Below are 19,308 nucleotides of genomic sequence, written 5' to 3'. Positions count from 1 at the left end.
AGAGTGTTCTTTTCTGTAGCAGCAAAGCCAATTAATAACTTTTTTTTTTTTTTTGGTCATTGCAGGGCCGAGGCACCTGGAGGTTCCCAGGCTAGGGGTTGAATGGGAGCTACAGCTGCCAAGCCTACACCACAGCTCACAGCAACGCTGGATCCTTAACCCCACTGAGCAAGGCCAGGGATGGAACCTGCATCCTCATGGATGCTAGTCAGATTCATTTCCACTGAGCCACAATGGGAACTCCTAATCACTCTTTCTTCAGGAATTTTTTCTTACTCTGCTTACCTGTCCAGGTGCTCAGTCAGAGGGGATGCTGGCCCCCTGAACACATAAGCAATGTCTGGCCTCATTTTTGGTTGTCAGAACTGCAGTGGATGCTACTGGTATCTAGTGGGTAGAGGCCAGGGATGGTGGGACAGGACAGCCTCCCAGCAAAGAAGGATCTGGGCTATACGTACATCTTGTAACACTGTCATCCCCCCACCCCACCCCCGCACCCACATGTGTTTTATTTTATCCTCTGCTGCTTTCTGTACATCTTTTTGATTTAGAAACACGATGCTACATACCACGGTATTTCTTTGCGTAAGACCTCCCAAGAGAAGGTCAACTGGAGTATGTCAACATGACATCATGGTAGAGGGTTGCCAACCGCTCAACAGGAACTGCTTCTAAGAGGAAGCTTCGTTGAACCCAAATCCTTGGTTTAAGCCGTGTTATTTTATTCCAGATATATGTGTTTAAGATACGTACTCTTAAACAAATGTAAGCACCTTTCTCCCCTCATGGTTTCTGCTGGCAAAGAAGGAAGCGCCTTCAGAGATTAAGGAAAAAATGGATACATACACTGAGGTTAATTCTGTAGAAGTGACCCTTGACTCATTTGTGCTTCGGTTGGTTTTACGACAGATCATGTATTCATTTCAAAGGAACAGGTCATGTCCTCTACTTCTAGACTGTCGTCATTGAACAGATGTTACTAAGTTACATACAAGAGGCTGGTAAGTTTTTTCTGTAATGGGCCAGATGGTAACGCTTTGGTGCCGTGGTCTCAGTCACAGGTATTCAGCTCTGCCACTGTTATGCCAAAGCACAGCATGGCCCTGCTTCTTTAAAACTGCATCCACGGAGTTCCCGTTGTGACTCAGTGGGTTCAGACCCCAACAAAGGGTCCCTGAGGATGCGGTTTCGATCCCAGGCCCTGCTCTCAGGGGGTTAAGGATCCAGTGTTGCCATGAGCTGTGGTGTATGTAGGTCACCGAAGCGGCTCAGATCCCTCATTGTCATGGATGTGGCTGTGGTGTAGGCCTGCAGCTGCAGCTCCGATTCGACCCCTAGCCTGGGAACCTCCCTATGCCGTGGGTGCAGCCCTAAAAAAAATAAATAAATAAAACTTCATCAACAGACAGAGGGAGTGGGCTGGATTTGGCCTACCAGCTACAGTTTGCCAAACTCTTAGGTGGACAAATATTGCAATGAATTGAAGTCTTTAATTTAATGATTAATTGGTTCCCTGAGCTCTTTGGTCTTGATGCAAAGTCTCGAATCATAGAGTAGGACCAGAGTTTCCTCGAGAAACACAACGGAGGCACAGGTGGAACTTGCTCCTTGAGGATGCAGGGGGCTGGGCCTGGCCCTGCTCCGCGCATGTATCAGTGAGGGTGTGAGCCGAGGCAAGTACCATGTATTTGACCATTCAAGTACCATGTATCTGGCCAGTCTTTGCCCGCCTGTAATGTTCTGATCTTCCTCCCTGGGGGAAGGGCAGGCAGAACACAGCCTTCATTTTATTTATTTTTTATTTTTTTATTATAGTTGATTTACAATGTTGTCAATATATAGCCTTTATTTTTAATTAAAAAAAATTTTTTTTTTGCTTTTTTTTAGGGCCGTACCCACAGCATAGGGAGGTTCCCAGGCTAGGGGTCCAATAGGAGCTACAGCTGCCAGCCTCCACCGCAGCCACAGGAACGCCAGATCCAAGCCGTGTCTGCGACCTACACCGCAGCTCATGACACCACCTTAACCCACTGAGCGAGGCCAAGGATTGAACCCTCAACCTCATGGTTCCTAGTCGGATTCGTTTCCACTGCGCCATGACGGGAACCCCATAGCGTTCATTTTCAATGATGGGTGCTTTTATGGAATTCCTTCCTAATCCGCCCATTAGTGTGTAGTTATTTTTATGCACATTCTGTCTTCCACCTTTAAAATCTGCCATCTTTTTTTTTTTTTTTTCTGGCCACACCTGCGGCATGTCGAAGTTCCCAGGCCAGGGATCGAACCTGTACGACTGCTGTGACAGTGCTGGATCCTTTAGCCACTAGGCCACCTGGAAACTCCAAAAAAACTGGCATCTTTGAATCAAAACTATCTTTAAACTTGGCTTCTTGTCTTAGTGCATACTTTATCCCTAATAGTTGCTGGTATGATCATTCCTCAGGACTTTTTTTTTTTTTTAAATAAGACAAGCCACAATTTAAATGACACCTGGAATCCAGTAGGTCTTTATAGCCTTTGAGAATACTCACTGCCTGCTCAGCACTGGAGGATTCTCTCAGCTCCCCTTTAAGCTTTTCTGTGTTACGGACAGAAAGCTCAAATGTGGCAGCAAACTACAGCCCGTGGACCAGATTCAACGGCCTGATTTTGTAAATAAAGTTTTATTGGCACACCCGTCTGTTTACCTATGTCTCCGTGCTAGGACAGCAGTGTTGATTAGCTCCAGAAGAAACCACGTGGCTGGCAGAGCTGACAATATTTCCCATCTGGCCTCTTGCAGAAAAAGTATGCTAGTTCCTGATCTAAATGGAAGGATTTTAATTGAAGTAGAGTTGGTTTACAATGTTAATTTCTGTTCTACAGCAAACTGATTCAGTTATACATATATACATACTAATATATACCTTTTTAAAAATACTCTTTTCCATTATGGCTTATCCTAGGATGTTGACTATAGTTGCCTGTGCTATATTCATTGCTCATCCATTCTGTAGATATTAGCTTACATCTGCTAACCTCAGCCTCCCACTCTATCTTTCCTTCCCTCCCCCTTGGCAACCACAAGTCTGATCTCTGTGTCCATGAATCTGTTTTGTTGATAGGTTCATTTGTGTCGTAGTTTAGATTCTACATATAAGTGATATCATACGGTATTTGTCTTTCTCTGACTTCCCTCGTCCAATAATCGCTGGGTCCATCCATGTTGCTGCAAGTGGCATTAGTTCATTCTTTTTTATGGCTGAGTAGTATTCCATTGTGTGTATGCCCCATCTTCTTTATCCATTCATCTGTTGATGCACAGGTTGTTTCCATATCTTGGCTATGGTGAATAGTGCTGCTGTGAACATAGGCATCCTGTATCTTTTTTGAATGATAGTTTTCTCCAGGTATAGGCCCAGGGGTGGGATTGTTGGATCCTCTGGTAATGCTATTTTTAGTTTTCTGAGGAACGTCCATGATGTTATAGTGGTTGCACCAATTTATTTTCCCACCAACAGTGTACAGGAGGGTTCCCTTTTCAAATTTTTTTTTAATAGAATTATTTTCTTTTTTGTCTTTTTGCCATTTCTTGGGCCGTTCCCACGGCATATGGAGGTTCCCAGGTTAGGGGTCGAATCAGAGCTGTAGCTGCCAGCCTGTGCCAGAGCCACAGCAACGTGGGATCCGAGCCGCGTCTGCGACCTACACCACAGCTCACAGCAATGCCGGATCGTTAACCCACTGAGCAAGGGCAGGAATCGAACCCACAACCTCATGGTTCCTAGTCGGATTCATTAACCACTGCGCCACGATGGGAACTCCAGCAATTTCTTTTCATTTGTAGACACTTTATTATGGCCATTCTGACTGGTGTGAGGTGATACTTCATTGTAGTTTTTGATTTGCATTGTCTAATAATGAGCAAATTTGAGCCTCTTTTCATGTACCTCCTGACTCTCCGTCTCCTGTGGAGAAATGTCTGTTTAAGGCTTCTGCCCATTTCTCAATTAGATTGTTTTGTTGTAGAGTTGTATGAATGGTATATGTTGGAGATTAAGCCCTTGTCATTGCATTGTAGCAAATATGTTCTCCCATTCTGTCGGTTTTCTTTCGGTTTTTTAATGGGTTCCTTTGCTGTGCAAAAGCTTGTAAATTTATTTAGGTCCCATTTGTTTATTTTTATTTCTATTGCTTTGAGAGACTGACCTAAAAAACATGGGTACGATTTATGTCAGAGAATGTTTTGTCTTATATTTGTGTCTTATATTTAAATCTTTATGCCATTTTGAGTTTATTTTTGTGCATGGTGTGAGGGTGTACTTTAGCTTGGGGGAGTGTGATTTTTAAAAGATATCGTAAGGAAATGGCAACAGAGTTTTGTATATTAATCTTTTATCCTGCTGCTTTGCTGAATTCGTTTTTCAGACTGATAGCTAAGTATTTTAATTTTTGATGTGATTTTAAAAGCAATTTTTTTGCTTTCCCTGCTATTTCATGGTTAATGTCAAAGAATGCAGTTGACTTCTGTATGTTAATCTTGTACCCTGCTACCTTGCTGAATCCTTTTATCAGTTGAAGTAGTTCGTGTGTGGAGTCTTTAGGGTTTTCTGTATGTAATATCATGTCATCTGCATATAGTGACAGTGTTACCTCTTCCATTCCAATTTTTATTTTACCTTCTATTTCTTCCCATGCTGTTGTCACATAGTGCATCCACATCTTACAAAGGACTGTGTGAGCTCATGAGGGCAGGAACATATGCGTCTTTACTATTTTATTGTACTTTTTAAAGCTGCATCTGAAAATGTTATCAGTCATATTACAACCAACAGTTCTTTTCATCTTCCTCTTTTTGTTTTGTAAACCTGCTTCCAGGCCAGCCATTTAAACTGGACCCCAAGTCTGCTCATCGAAAGCTGAAGGTGTCCCATGATAACTTGACAGTAGAACGGGATGAGTCGTCGTCCAAGAAGAGCCACACACCTGAACGCTTCACCAGCCAAGGGAGCTATGGCGTAGCTGGAAATGTGTTCATCGATAGTGGCCGGCATTACTGGGAAGTGGTCATAAGTGGAAGCACATGGTAGGCAATTTTATCTGTTGTCCTCTAATTTTTTTTTAGGTACAGTTGTTTTAAGTGTAGTTGACCTACAATGCTGTGTCAGCCCTGGGTGCACAGCAGAGTGACTCAGTCCCATATACATATGCATAGGTATATGTGTATGTCTATATTCATGTATCGTCTCCTTCACATTCTATTCCACCAAAGGTTATTACGAGATATTGAACATAGTTCCCTGTGCTACACAGCAGGACCTTGTTTCTCATTGATTCTGCCCACAGTAATTTGTATCTGTTAATCCTAAATTCCCAACTCATCCTTCCCGCTCCCTTTCCCCTTGGTAACCATGAGTATTTTTTTCCAATGTCTATGAGTCTCTTTCATAGGTAAGTTCATTTGTATCCTATTTTAGATGTTTCATGTAAGTTCTAGCAGATGGTATTTGTCTTTGTCTGACTTACTTAGGATGATAATCTCTAGGTCCATCCATGTTGCTGCAGATGGCATTTTCCACTTTTTTATGGCTGAGTAGTATTCCATTGTATGTATGTACCACATCTTTATCTATCAATCAGTCAACTGCTGTTACAGTAATGCTGCATAATAAACACCCCAAAACTTAGCACCTTCAACCAATAATCATTTCCAGTTGCTCAGTGACACCCTCATTGTGGGTTAGCCAAAAGGCTAATCTCAACCAGGCCTTGCTTTAATCTATAGGTTGGCTCTAAGTCTGTTCCATGTGTTTTTTTCATCCCCTTTGGACATGTGGGCTACCCAGGCCCACGTGACTCAAGGAACCCAAGGGTGCAAGCCCAACTACGTAAGCACATTTCCAACCTCTGCATTCATTCTATCTACTCCCTTCTCATTGGCCAAAGCCAGGCACATGGCCAGGGCCAGTGGTGCAGGGGAAGTATATGCCTCCCATGGAGTTGAGAAGAGGAAGTGAATGTATACCAAGCGGAAAAAAAAAAAAAAAAACTCTTTCAACTCCATTTATATTTTTATTTATGTCAAGAATTGAGTCCTGGGCTCTGGGAGAACTAGTATGCTAACTCTGTTTTCATGCTGTAAAATGTAGGTCAGCAGACTAGAGCCATTGGACAAAACCTGGCCCACTGTCTTAGGGGACCCCAGCTAAGCCCATGCTTTTCCGTATTGTCTATGGCTGCCTTTGAGACACACAGCGGCGGGGAGGAGGAGAGACAGAATGCTATGGTCCATGAAGCCCTATTAGCTCTCTGGCCCTTGACAGAAACAGTTCACCAATTCTTACTCTCGAACAGCGCTGTCTTCATTATTTAAAAAAAAAAAAAAGAAAAGCAACTTTCTGGGGCCTTGTGTATTTGTTGATTCTAGACTGGGCCCGTCCAGAGCTGAGGCTGGGGGTGAAGCCGTGATCCTCCACCAGGACCCATTGCAAAGAGTCCCTGAGAGTCGGTGCAGTGACTTGAGCCCACTGTGTTCTCTAAGACTGAGGACAGAGGTCAGGGCAGTCTGCGCTGGAATTAGTTACCCCCGCGACATTAACCTTACACCGCTGACCTTGCCTTTTCCACAGCCATGACTGCACCCCCTTCTGCTGGCCGTCTGTCTCTCAAATGCCCACTTAAAAGTGCTCAAAAAGGGAGCTACTGAATTTTTATTTAACCAGCCCTTATGCAGCACAAGTGAAAAGAGAAGTATTGTATGCTCTAGCAATTAATATTATTAATTATTATATGATCTAGCAATCCTACTCCTGGATATATATATCCCACTCCAGACAAAACAGTAATTCAAAAAGATACATGCACTTCCATGTTCAGAGCAGCACTATCTACAGTAGCCACGACCCGGCAACAACCTAAATGTCCATTGACAGAGGAATAAAGACGCTATGGAACATATAGCCGATGGCATACCCCTCAGCCATGAAAAAAACAAAATCATGCCATTTGCAGCAACATGGGTGGACCTAGAGATTCTCGTACGAAGCATATAAGTCAGAGAAAGACAAATATCCTGTTATCGTTTATAGGTGGAATCTAAAACACAACACATGAACTTACCTAAGAAATAGAGTCACACAGAAAACAGACGTGTGTTTGCCAAGGGGAAGGAGGATGCAGGGGAGAGATGGATTGGGAGGTTGGGATTAGCAGAAGCAAAGTGGTATATATGGGACAGATAAACAAGAGTCCTCCTGCACAGCCCAGGGGACCCTATTAAATACCAATGATAAACCATAATACCATGATAAGCCATAACGGCTTACTGTGAGGTACTTAAATGAGTGATAGCTTTAAAAACAAAAAAAACAAAAAAACCAGGAAACTTCGTAACTGGAAGATGATGCGTAATCGTTGTTAGTTTTGAGGTAAGGATGCGAAAACATTTCTTCTTTCAAAAGCAGGCTTTCTTCTGAGGATCATGGTATACCTATAAATGTAATAAAATTCATGGAGTAATTAAAATGAAAAGATCCAAAAGCAACCTTTCTACAGTACCAACTGGACAGAGCACTGGAAGCCAGCTATGATGGGAAAATAAAAATCATTTAAAAGAAAAAGATATTCTACCAAAAAAAAAAAACAACAAAGCCACCTTTCACTTCAAACCTATGCACATAAGGCACTAAGTCAGTCCTTTATAATGTTGGTACCGGTCAGCTGAATTCCCCAAGTCAACGCATAAGCTCGAGTGTCTTATTTCTCTTAACAATAGTGCCTGGAGTTCCCGTCGTGGCACAGTGGTTAACGAATCCGACTAGGAACCATGAGGTTGCGGGTTCGGTCCCTGCCCTTGCTCAGTGGGTTAACGATCCGGCGTTGCCGTGAGCTGTGGTGTAGGTTGCAGACGCGGCTCGGATCCCGTGTTGCTGTGGCTCTGGCGTAGGCCGGTGGCTACAGCTCCGATTCAACCCCTAGCCTGGGAACCTCCACATGCCACGGGAGCGGCCCAAGAAATAGCAACAACAACAACAAAAAAAGACAAAAGACAAAAAAAAAAAAAACAGTGCCTGTATTAGTCAAGCAAGTCGGTTTTTTTTCCGTTGTGACCCTCACGATTCTCTTTGCCCAGACCATTCCTGGTCCAACAGCCCCCTGGAGGATGGAGATCCTTCTGCCGAACTGGGCTCTGGGCCAGGCTAGCATTTACAGTTTGTAGCCGCACTGGGGCAAGACAAAAGCCCCAAGGCAAATACGGTGACTTTTTGCAGGTGCAAAAGAGCAAACATCTCGCGTTAATTAACGGGCTTTATTAATCTGGGAAGGAATCCAGCGTCTAAATAATTAGAGCCTCATTAATAATTACTTATGATAAATGATACCCGATCTTTATGAGCTCATTGCCACTGAGCGATGGCGTGGAGAATTCCCGGGACCACTTCCGTTCTACAAACACCGATCCACGTTCCCTTGAAAACACCCTCCAGGGGTCGAAACCAACGCAGGAGGTGGGGGGAGACAACTTCAAAAATTAAGTAAGAGTCAAAGCGCGGCCATTGACAGATGCATTTGTGTCGACCTCCGAAAATGCACCCCTAGAAAGCTGCTTAAGATTTCCCTGGAGGCATTAGCTGGGACACGGTGACCCTACACGATCCAATGCCTGTAATCCCTTGATTCGGAACAGCTAATGACACCTTTTCTTTTCTCGGGCACATGTGTCCCGACTTGAAAGTAACACGTTTGTTGTGATCCACGCGATGGGGTGTGTGAACATGGCTCTGCCAATGTACTTTGTGCCTTCTCCCGCTCTCCCTGCGTATCTTAATGGAACATCACCTCTGCCTGCACTTTTCCAGCTCAGGAGAAATCAGTACCTAGCTTTCCAGATTAATGGTAGTATAATGGTATTTTCCTTTGCTTAATCGACTAGAGACATAGTTACTCTCTCCCTCTAATGCCGTTAATGTGCTCTTGGCGTTTTATGAAAGGGAGTTAACTACAAAAGGGTCCATGCATGATGACGGTGCCTGAAGTTCGGCGGGGCGGGGGGGGGGCAAGATCTGAATGTTGCTCCTAATTTAACCTTCTCTTGGTTTTCCCATTTGCTAAATGAAGTCACTCATACCTGCCACAGCTACTTCCTAGGGGGTTCAGTTCAAGTTCAAATGGAAAAGAAATGTCAAGGTTCTCTAATAAAAAATAAAAATGGTGTACAGCACGAAGAAGGAAACCGTACAGACATGTGGCTATTCTGTGATGCAAACGCAGGTTCCAAATTATCTGCAAAGGGAAATGGTGTCTGCCAGGAAGAGGGACCGTCTTTGGGGAGCATGTTTAAAAATTGCAAAATGAAAACCTTTCCAGAGCATCTGTTAGGGCTCAGAGAAAAAGAGAAGTCATTCTTGGGGAGCCAGACGCCTGCTGGAGCCCTGGAAGCACTGGTCAGGGAGCTGGTACTCCAGTCCACGAAGCCAGAAAGTGAACCCCCAGCCCAGAGGCAAGGATAACCCACCAGTTCCCCCACCCCGGCCCCCCGCCCCTAGAAGCTTCTGCCAACTCACCTCTCCAGTGTCTGGGAAACAGGGCATCCCCTCCTTTTAGAGCTTCTGGACCTTGTGCAAAGGTGTCAGTGGCAGAATCTGACCCGGGCTCCTTCTGGGAAACGCAGCCCAAGCATCTAAGAAAGGGAAGAGAGGCGGCCAGTCTGACAGCACACGGGCGGCTACACTGGGCTTCATGGATCATCAATTCCATCACCTTTTAACTCAGTGATGGCGTGTTTTAAATATATGTATAATATATACACATACTTTTAAACACACCATTCTTTTTTTTTTTTTTTTTTTTTTTTTGTCTTTTGTCTTTTTAGGGCTGCACCCCTGGCATATGGAGGTTCTCGGGCTAGGGGTCCAATCAGAGCTAATGCTGCCAACCTACACCACAGTCACAGCAATGCCAGATCTGAGCCACATCAGTGACCTACACCACAGTGCACGGCAACGCCGGATCCTTAACGCATTGAGGAAGGCCATGGATCAAACCCGCAATCTCCTGGTTCCTAGTTGGATTCGTTTCCACTGCGCCACGACGGGAACTCCTAGACACACCACTCTTGAAGTGAATGTATTTTAAATCCAGCACATGCTTTTTGAAAGAAATGTCATTTTTCAAAGACTAGTGAGGTTTTTCTCCCTGCAGTGGGTAAGATACCATATGTCATTATCCAGTTAGATTGGTTTTTACTATAATCTGTTGAGAACTGAACTCTGGGAGTTCCCGTTGTGGCTCATGGGTAATGAACCGAACTAGTATGCATGAGGATGTGGGTTCAATCCCTGTCCTCCCTCAGTGGATTAAGGATTCGTCTTTGCTGTGAGCTGTGGTGTAGGTCACAGATGCAGCTCGGCTCAGGCATTGCTGTGGCTATGGCATAGGCCAGCAGTGGTAGCTCCAATTCTATCCCTAGCCTGGGAATTTCCATGTGCCACAGGTGCGGCCCTAAAAAGACCAAAAAAACCAAAAAACAATTGAACTCTGAATCGATTGGCTTTTACTAAGAATTATGTGTTTTCGGGGTCCCTGTTGTGGCACAGCAGAAATGAATCCAACTAGGAACCCTGAGGTTGTGGGTTCGATCCCTGGCCTCACTCAGTGGGTTAAGGATCTGGTATTTCTATGAGCTATGGTGCAGGACACAGATGCTGTGGCTTGGATCCTGCGTTGCTGTGGCTGCAGTGTAGGCTGGCAGCTGTAGCTCCAATTCGACCCCTAACCTGGGAACTTCCATGTGCGGCCCCCCCCCCCAAAAAAAACAAAAAAAGAATTATATGTTTTCTATATGGGAAAAGAATCTGCAAAAGGATATATATATGTCTGTATACACATATATACGTATAACTGATTCACTTTGCTGTATACCTGAAACTAATGCCACGTTGTTGATGTTTTTTAAAATAAAGAATGCTAGGATTTGCTTATCTTAGTAACTATGAAATACTGTGAATATTATGGAGACATACCTCAGCGGAATGAAAAGAGATCAAGAACTTGGAGCATCGAAGAAAGAATTCTTACCTTTTTTTTTTTTTTCTTATTGCCTTTTTGCCTTTTCTAGGGCCACTCCCGCGGCATATGGAGGTTCCCAGGCTAGGGGTCCAATCAGAGCTACAGCTGCCAGCCTACACCACAGGCACAGCAACGCAGGATCCAAGCCACATCTGTGACCTACACCACAGCTCACGGCAACGCCAGATCCTTAACCCACTGAGCGAGGTCAGGGATCGAACCCGCCACCTCATGGTTCCTAGTCGGATTTGTTAACCACTGCGTCACGACGGGAACTCCAAGAATTCTTACCCTTTTTTTGAGCACTGAGAGAACATTGAGAATAACTAGGCTATCCATCTGCTCAGAGACATGTTTAGCTTTTTAAGGAATAGAGTAGGAAATAAAATCAAAAGGACTTTTCTGGTGGGGAAAGACATTCAGTTCTTAAAATTTGTGGCCTTTTGAATCATTCTAGGTTCAGATTCTGAGTCCGGTAGTTATTAGTAATATGTCATTAGGCCAAAATTATACATTAATAGTTCCTGAATACTCTACACCAGGCCTTGGGCCCGGGATTTTACACATACTCTCTCCTTCCTCCTCAAAAGAACCCTCAGATACGAGGATAAGATGAGAACACTGAGGCTGGGAGTTGCCAAGGCACTATTAGCCCCATTCACAAAGTCATTTTCCAGGCTTTGACAGACATGATGTCAGTTGAAAAAGTCACAGGTGGTCCAAAGGAGAAGTCTAGGCCTCTGCTCATATGGGAACCATGGGCCACATGCAGCTATGTAAATAATTCGATAAAGATTCGATAAATGTAGGAGTCGCAGTGGCTTGATGATCCGGCTTGTTCGTGTGGAGCCACAGGTTTGATCCCCAGCCCTGCTCAGTGGGTTAAGGATCCAGCATTGCTGCAGCCGTGGCTCAGATTGGACCCTCCCCCCAGGCCTGGAACTTCCATATGCCATGGGGGAAGCCAAGAAAAAAAAATTAATTTTTACTTTTTTGTCTTTTTGCCTTTTCTAGGGCCGCTCCCACGGCATATGGAGGTTTCCAGGCTAGGGGGTCTCATCAGAGTTGTAGCCGCCAGCCTACATCCCAGCCACAGCCACGCAGGATCCTTAACCCACTGAGCGAGGCCGGGGATGGAACCCGCAACCTCATGGTTCCTAGGCAGATTCGTTAACCACTGAGCCACGACAGGAACTCCATCAATTAAATACATTTCAAGTTCAGTTCTTGGGTCTCACCAGGCACAGTACCAGTGCCCAAAAGCCAAGTGTGGCTCGTGGCTACCATATCGAATAGAGTAGAACATTTCGGTCATTGCAGAACGTTCTATTGGACGCCACCAGTCTAGAGAATTCACTGTGTGGGTCCTCATCAATGTTAAAAAAACAAAAAAAAGAAAAGAAGGGAGTTCCCGTCATGGCGCAGTGGTTAACGAATCCGACTAGGAACCATGAGGTTGCGGGTTCGGTCCCTGGTCTTGCTCAGCGGGGTAAGGATCCGGCGTTGCCATGAGCTGTGGTGTAGGTTGCAGATGCGGCTTGGATCCCGTGTTGCTGTGGTGTAGGCCGGTGGCTACAGCTCCGATTGGACCCCTAGCCCGGGAACCTCCATATGCCTCGGGAGTGGCCCTAGAAAAGGCAAAAAGACAAAAAAAAAAAAAAAAAAAAGCCCAAACACCAAGTTCAGAGTCTCTGGTACTGTCCGAACTGGAAAGGGGACGTGGCCAAGTACAGGGGCCCCTCTCTGCCACTCTGTTGGCAAGGCAAGGAGAGGAACACCCGTGTCACGATGCCTGCCACGCTTTCGAGGAAGGCGAATGAACAGGGGCTCAGAGAATCACACCTTCCTGACCCCCCCCCCCCCCGAGGACCACGGAAAGGATGCCGCATCCCCGCGCAGCAGGCTCATCGTGGTTGGCCTTGTGTTTCCGCAGGTATGCCATCGGCCTTGCTTACAAATCGGCCCCGAAGCACGAGTGGATTGGGAAGAACTCCGCTTCCTGGGCGCTGTGCCGCTGTCACAATACCTGGGTGGTGAGACACAACAGCAAGGAGGTCCCCATCGAGCCGGCCCCCCACCTGCGGCGCGTCGGCATCCTGCTGGACTACGACAACGGCTCCGTTGCCTTCTACGATGCCTTGAACTCCCTCCACCTCTACACTTTCGACGTCACCTTCTCGCAGCCCGTGTGCCCCACGTTCACTGTGTGGAACAAATGCCTGACCATTATCACGGGCCTGCCAATCCCAGACCATCTGGACTGCACAGAGCAGCTGCCGTGAGCGCCTGGCTCCGCCGAGCGATTTGCTGGGGAGTCCGAAGGGTGGCGGCCACCATATCGGGGACAGAGAAAAAAAGCACAGGCTTCCAGAATGTCATTCCATCTCGGCAACAAGCATCCAGACACCAGCTGCGCTAGGACGCCCCACAGGCAGTTCCCACCCTTGTCCCGGGTAATGGGATTCAGTTCAGGCTTTCATTCGTGTCTTTAACTGTTTTGTTCTATATTCACAGGAAAAGGTGTATTGATAAAAGCAACGTAGCCAGGATCACGACGCCCAGGAATGACCTGGTTTTGCACAGGAGGCGGCCCATACGTTGACCCGCTGTTACCACCTTGATTCCATCACCGTCCATGGGCTTGGAAAAAAAAAAAAATCTTGAGTTTTGCGCGCGTCTTTACCTCACATCGTCCATCCTACTGATGCCGCCGTAGGTCCGGTCGCCCCCACACAGGGCTTCACCATCTGCAACTCCTTTCAAAATAAAAAAAGAGTTTGGAACCTAGTAGGGAAGTAAACCGACTTTCTAACTCTGGTTTCGCTTGAAGGGGCTTTAACTCTGATGTCTGAAATATGAAGTGGATGCAGGAGGATGGAGAGAGCAAAAGAGCGTGGAAAAGAACGGACCTGGGGGCTTGGAATCCGCCGCGGCGACATCGGTCCTTCCCTTCCTGCTGGCTGGTGGGGATGAGGCCGACAAGAAAGGTTCTGAAACCGCTGGCCCCATCCTGCCCTGTGTTGCCCGGGCTTAAGGATTCTGGGAGCACATTAGGAATGACAATGCCTCCATTTCAGTTTAAACTTGTGTGTGTGTGTGTGTGTGTGTGTGTGTGTGTGTGTGTGTGTGTGTGGCATAAGAGGTAGGCGTGTGTGTGTGTGTGTGTGTGTGTGGCATAAGAGGTAGGCATCAGGGTTACCGTTACGATATTCTTATAGCATCATCAGCAATGCCAGCCGCAATCCGTGGAAAACCTTTTCTGGCCCCCCAAGCTTGCTTTGGAGCCTGAATTGAAAATTAAATCCTATCAATATGAAAAAAAAAAGACAAAGCAAGGACCGTGCCATCGAAATGAGTCGCTTTGACTCCGACGGCTAATTTCAAAAGTTCAGGCTGATGGGCGTTTTAGGAGAGGGAGGATTCTAGGTCTTGCTCGAAATGTATTCTTTGAGTAGTTTCTTTAGGCCTGTGACGTGTCTTCACTGTGTTTAAGAGCCTGTGCCCCCTTCCCCTGAGTCATTTTCCTTGGTCGCTGGGAATGAGGAATCAGCCTTCTCTGTCACACGTGGCAGCACCACTTTGGATGGCTTTTGCTCTCCTGGACACTAGCACGTGGCCCCAACCCTCACTACCACATCCAACTATAAGTCACCTGAAAAACACTTACTATTTATGAGTTGTTAACAAGGGATGTTGCAAAAAAGTACTATTCTCTAGTATACGTGCCTCAACAGTTATTATAAAGACTTTGAAAAATCAAACACCTCTTGAAAGATGTAGAAATCCCTCTATATTCTAGTATAGTTTGCCATAGAGAGGTCAGAAAAAAAAAAAAAAAAAAAATCAAACTCCCTCTTCTCGTGCTGGAACCTGCTCAAAGAACCTACGAATGCAGTGTCAGATGGGATTCTCAGCATGCTCATCTGACGTCTAGGAGCGATCCGTGCATTTAGGCTTTTTTAAGCGGGCCTTGAACTTGGACCAGGGATCTGGCATTGGGTCTACCTTGACAAAGGGTAGGACATCTATAAATCCTTTCCCTCACTAAAATATTTATCTGGGCTCCTGGGTTGGCCATTTTGACTGCACAGAGCGATGGAGCTAGACAGTGTTTTTGCCCGTTTTTTTTTTATGGAGCCCATCAACCAACTGGTTCTTTGATAAGCGTCCATAGACCGGCTGTTTCAGCATCACCTTATTCGATGGCGAGTCTGGACGGCACAGGCGGCCTCCCGGGTGCTTCTGCCTCTTCCCTGGCAGATGTGCTCCTTTTTTCCTAACAGATAGATTCTATATATTTACTATATTATTTATACCCAGATGAATATTTTGATAGTTCCTTAGGACAATTTCACACCTAAAAGATGGGCGCCTCAATAGGGGAAAAAAAATCATTCTCTGCCAACTTAAGGGGTTTGTGTTTTTTTGTTTTTTTGTTTTTTTACAATATAAAAACCATGTGCATTTGCCTTCCCTGCGTAAACCAGAAGGGGTGGCTGAGTAGTTTTTACACGCTTTTTTGGTAGCTGGAAAACAGATATTTTCATGCACTTTGTACACGAAGAGGTTTGGAATGAAAGAGTCTAACACTCAGCTTCTGAGGTTTTTAAATCGTGGTCTCCAGGTACAATAAACCCTACAGTTTGCCTTATGATGTTCAAAAAAACAAAGCATTTTTGAGGACACTTGTTTCCATGAATATAATGCTTTTCAATCTAAAGAAGTTACTCCTCCAATTTTCCCTGCAAGCCATTTAGGTTATGTTCTGGCTCTTTTTCTAAAGGACAGGAGGGATGATGTTATCTTTTTGTTGTGGAAGTCTCGCTCTTTGCTAACTGAAAAACATTGCGGACAGTAGCAGTTCCTCTTTTTTCCATGTTGTCCTATTTACAGACAAAGATGTATATGGTGCCAGGGCCACCGTGTCTCCTTTCCTTGCTGTAATGATGTCGAAAAGATTTCCATGTGGATCTTTTTTGGGAACGTTTGAAAAACACATGCTGTCAACATTTGCTGCAGTACAATTCTTGAAATGGATCAGGGGCCCGGCCTTTTGCTCTCAAGGTTTCTAAGTTCACAGGAAGCATCGCAATACAGAGGAGAAGGAGATGGCAGGGCCGATTAAACGAAGACACAACACTGCATGCAGTGCCAAGCAAGAGTGCCAGGGCCGACGTCGTGCGTGGGTGAACGGGGCTGTCGCCATCTCGAACTGCTTAATCGTGTCTGGACAAGGGGCCTGCGTTTTCATTTTGCCCTGGGCCTATGCCAGGTATGTAGCCAGCCCTCCTAACAGAACTCAGAAACACAGTACCCACCCGTCTGGTGGCTACACATGAAGAACCCTAGGACCCAGGGTTGAAAGTGGCTGGCCCAATCAAGCAGCCATCTGGATGGAGAAAGATGACAGTGGGGGATGCGGGGGCGGGGGGGGGGACGTTCTTTCCAGCTTGAAAATGACTTTGAAAGCAGACTGTACCTATTGATGAGAATTTCTGCTGGAGAGGAGGAAAAGGCCTGATGACAAACAGGCATTTTATTACAGTGCTGAGATGCTGTCCCCGACTTCCGGAGGAACCGAGCCAGTGCCGCCCCTGACCTCTCCCGCCTCCCGCCCCGGGAACGTGGAATTGTTTCGCCTCCAGGCACAGAGGCAGTGCTTGCAGAGACACACGGATGTAATGCTGTGCTTTTGGTACTGCGAAGCCGGCGATCTGGTCTATCCTTCGAGAATGTTTAAAAGGACTTAAAGACGGTAAAAGGGGGCGGGAGGATGTTTTTAAAGTAGGGGTTCTCTACTGGGGGGCGATCCGGCCAATGTCTGGAGGCATCTGGGGGGGGTCGCAACTGGAGGGGGGGAGGATGCGACGGGCATCTAGTGAGTAGAGACCAGAGATGCTGCTTAATATCCTACAAAGCACAGCACAGCCCCCATGACAAAGAATTATCTGGCCCCAACCATCCGTAGTGCCCCGGCTGAGTAACTTGTTTGGTTGGTTTTCTAAGCCCAACTTTCCTCAATATTTACTTTTCCTGTCATCGAGTTGATGCCTGGGGTACCAAGCAAAGCAAAGCAAAGGGGGCACCGAATCCTCCACGGCAGAGGCTCCTTCCCTTTAAAAAAGATGTAGGAAACGGTTTTCAAAACCTGCAATCCGAAAAGCAACCCACACCTGTGTCAGTCGGGAATCTACAGCGAAGTGTCACAAAGCTCTGGGTGTCGCGGGCTTAGTTTGGAAATGCCAGGTCCGTTCTCTGTACACTGCTCCTTTCACCTCAGCAAATTCAGTCCCTGTACCCGAGTCACACCGCCACGCCCTCAGCCCCACTGTCCATTGCTGTTGCTTTCTGATTCAAAATAAAGTCATTTTTGTGGTTCCAAAGCCCTTGGTCTCTGCCTGTCTGTTGCCTTTTCACCACTGTGTGTGTTCACATTCCAAATGCCACAAAGATTTATGCAACGTCATCTATTTTTTGGTACTGCTTTGCGAGATGGAATCCATTTTCTTTCTTTTTTGTCTTTTTGTATTTTCTTGGCTGCTCCCGCAGCATACGGAGGTTCCCAGGCTAGGGGTCCAATTGGAAGTGTAGCTGCCAGCCTACGCCAGAGCCACAGCAACACGGGATCCGAACCACATCTGCAACCTACACCACAGCTCACCGCAACGCCGGATCCTTAACCCACGGAGCGAGGCCAGGGACCAAACCCGCAACCTCGTGGTTCCTAGTTGGATTCGTTAACCACTGAGCCACGACGGGAACTCCGGAATCCCTTTTCTTTTATGCCTGAAATTTTGCCGAGTCTACCAGGCAGCCTCTCTCTCTCCGTTCAGAATACGGTTTCAAGATTCAAAATATTGCCCAGGGAATTTAAAGACACGAAAGAAAACCTCTAGAGGTACAGAGAGGAGAAGAACAGCTTGCTTTCCAGTCTCCTGGACTGGTGGAGCAGAAGAGGGCAAGGATGGTTTGAGCAGGTGAGTTGGGGGGAAGGGGTCTTTACAGCTTGATCTGGAACAATCCCAGCAGTTGGTCCAGAAACCCATCCCCGCCCCCTCCCCTGGCTCATGGGACTTGACTTTCAAGAGAGATGCAAGCCTTTTTGATCTAAGTCAGTGTTCTGTGACATCGATGGCACCTGTGCCCTTGTTTGAAGTGCCAGCTCTCCATCCCTGCTCCGTGGAACCTGTGGGGTTGGGACCCAGCCATCAGCCAGCCAACCAGCCCTCGGGGGGGATTCTGACACTAGCCAGTGTGTGTGAAGTGTGCACTTAAAGAGAGTTCTTTTTGTGGTTCAGCGGGAATGAACCTGACTGGTATCCATGAGGATGCAGGTTCAATCCCTGGCCTTGTTCAGTCAGGTAAGGATCCAGCATTGCCGTGAGCTATGGTATAGGTCGCAGGTGAGACTCAGATCCTCCATTGCTGTGGCTGTGGTGTAGTCCGGCAACTGTAGCTCCAATTTGACCCCTTGCCTGGGAACTTCCGTATGCTGCAGGTGCGGCCCTAAAAAGACCAAAAAAAAAAAAAAATGTGCTTAGAGCCTGAAGTATCTTTTCAAGGATAAAAGATATGTGACATCATCTAATGCACTTGACTCTCAACCTGGCTGAGCATGAAAATCTTTTAATTTTTTTTTTCCCCAAATGCCAATTCCTGGCTCCCATCCTGAAAGATTACAGATGAGAAGGTGGAGCATGTGGTCCAGCACCCCATGCTTTCCTTCGAGGCCATGCTCAAGTGCAAACAGAATTGGCAGTGTTCTAGTGGCCCCAGGCTCAGCCCCTTATCTGCAAAGGTCAGGGAGTGGCTATTTTAGGGTTTGCAGGCCACACTGTCTCTGGCAGCTGGAGAGTGACGGCAGCCAGAACAGGTGCATAAATGAATGGCCAAGGCTGTGTTCCAGTAAAACAAAAACAGGCACGCGGCTGCATCTGGCCCCTGTTATACAACTCCTGCTGTCACAGATACAGCCCCGGGGCTGGCAGCCTGAAAGCCCCAGGGCTTTTGAAACCCTCATTTGCGGAGGTCTCAGCACGCTCACGAGTCCTTTCCAACACGGAGTTACAGCAATTCTGAAATCACACAACTCCTCATGCAGAATTAGTCACAGGATGCTTAAGAAAGGGCCACTCAAAGGCTTTTCAAAGACCCTTTCGTGCAGCCGAGTCGACTGTATTTTTTTTTTTTCTTTTTTAGGGCCGCTCCCACACCATATGGAGGTTCCCAGGCTAGGGGACGAATTGGAACTGTAGCTACTGG

At 46.4% G+C, this 19,308-nt stretch overlaps 1 protein-coding gene and 1 long non-coding RNA gene across 26 annotated transcripts in view; one reads left to right on the top strand and one right to left on the bottom strand.

Moving 5' to 3' along the window:
* The window catches only part of MID1 (midline 1), a 668,331-nt gene extending 653,960 nt beyond the window's left edge, over positions 1–14,371 (top strand). For all 23 annotated transcript variants that reach the window (XM_085007319.1, XM_021080487.2, XM_085007321.1 and 20 more), the window contains 2 exons: positions 4,858–5,065; positions 12,980–14,371. In XM_085007319.1, coding sequence (XP_084863445.1) covers positions 4,858–5,065; positions 12,980–13,328 — 557 coding nt within the window. In that variant the 3' untranslated portion in view covers positions 13,329–14,371. The remainder of the gene's footprint in view (positions 1–4,857; positions 5,066–12,979) is intronic.
* The window catches only part of LOC110257807 (uncharacterized), a 222,429-nt gene continuing 207,848 nt past the window's right edge, over positions 4,728–19,308 (bottom strand). For all 3 annotated transcript variants that reach the window (XR_014835145.1, XR_002340804.2, XR_014835146.1), the window contains 2 exons: positions 9,543–9,658; positions 4,728–7,468 (listed from right to left, as the gene is read on the bottom strand). This is a non-coding gene — a long non-coding RNA (uncharacterized LOC110257807). The remainder of the gene's footprint in view (positions 7,469–9,542; positions 9,659–19,308) is intronic.

The sequence above is a fragment of the Sus scrofa genome, chromosome X (assembly GCF_054392235.1).
Source record: "Sus scrofa isolate SSC_HxYL_T2T_F1_AM1 chromosome X, Sscrofa_HxYL_maternal_Yorkshire_Landrace_v2.0, whole genome shotgun sequence".
Taxonomy (NCBI): domain Eukaryota; kingdom Metazoa; phylum Chordata; class Mammalia; order Artiodactyla; family Suidae; genus Sus; species Sus scrofa.
Note: the sequence above shows the minus strand (reverse complement) of the source record. Positions and strands in the feature narration are given on the sequence as shown.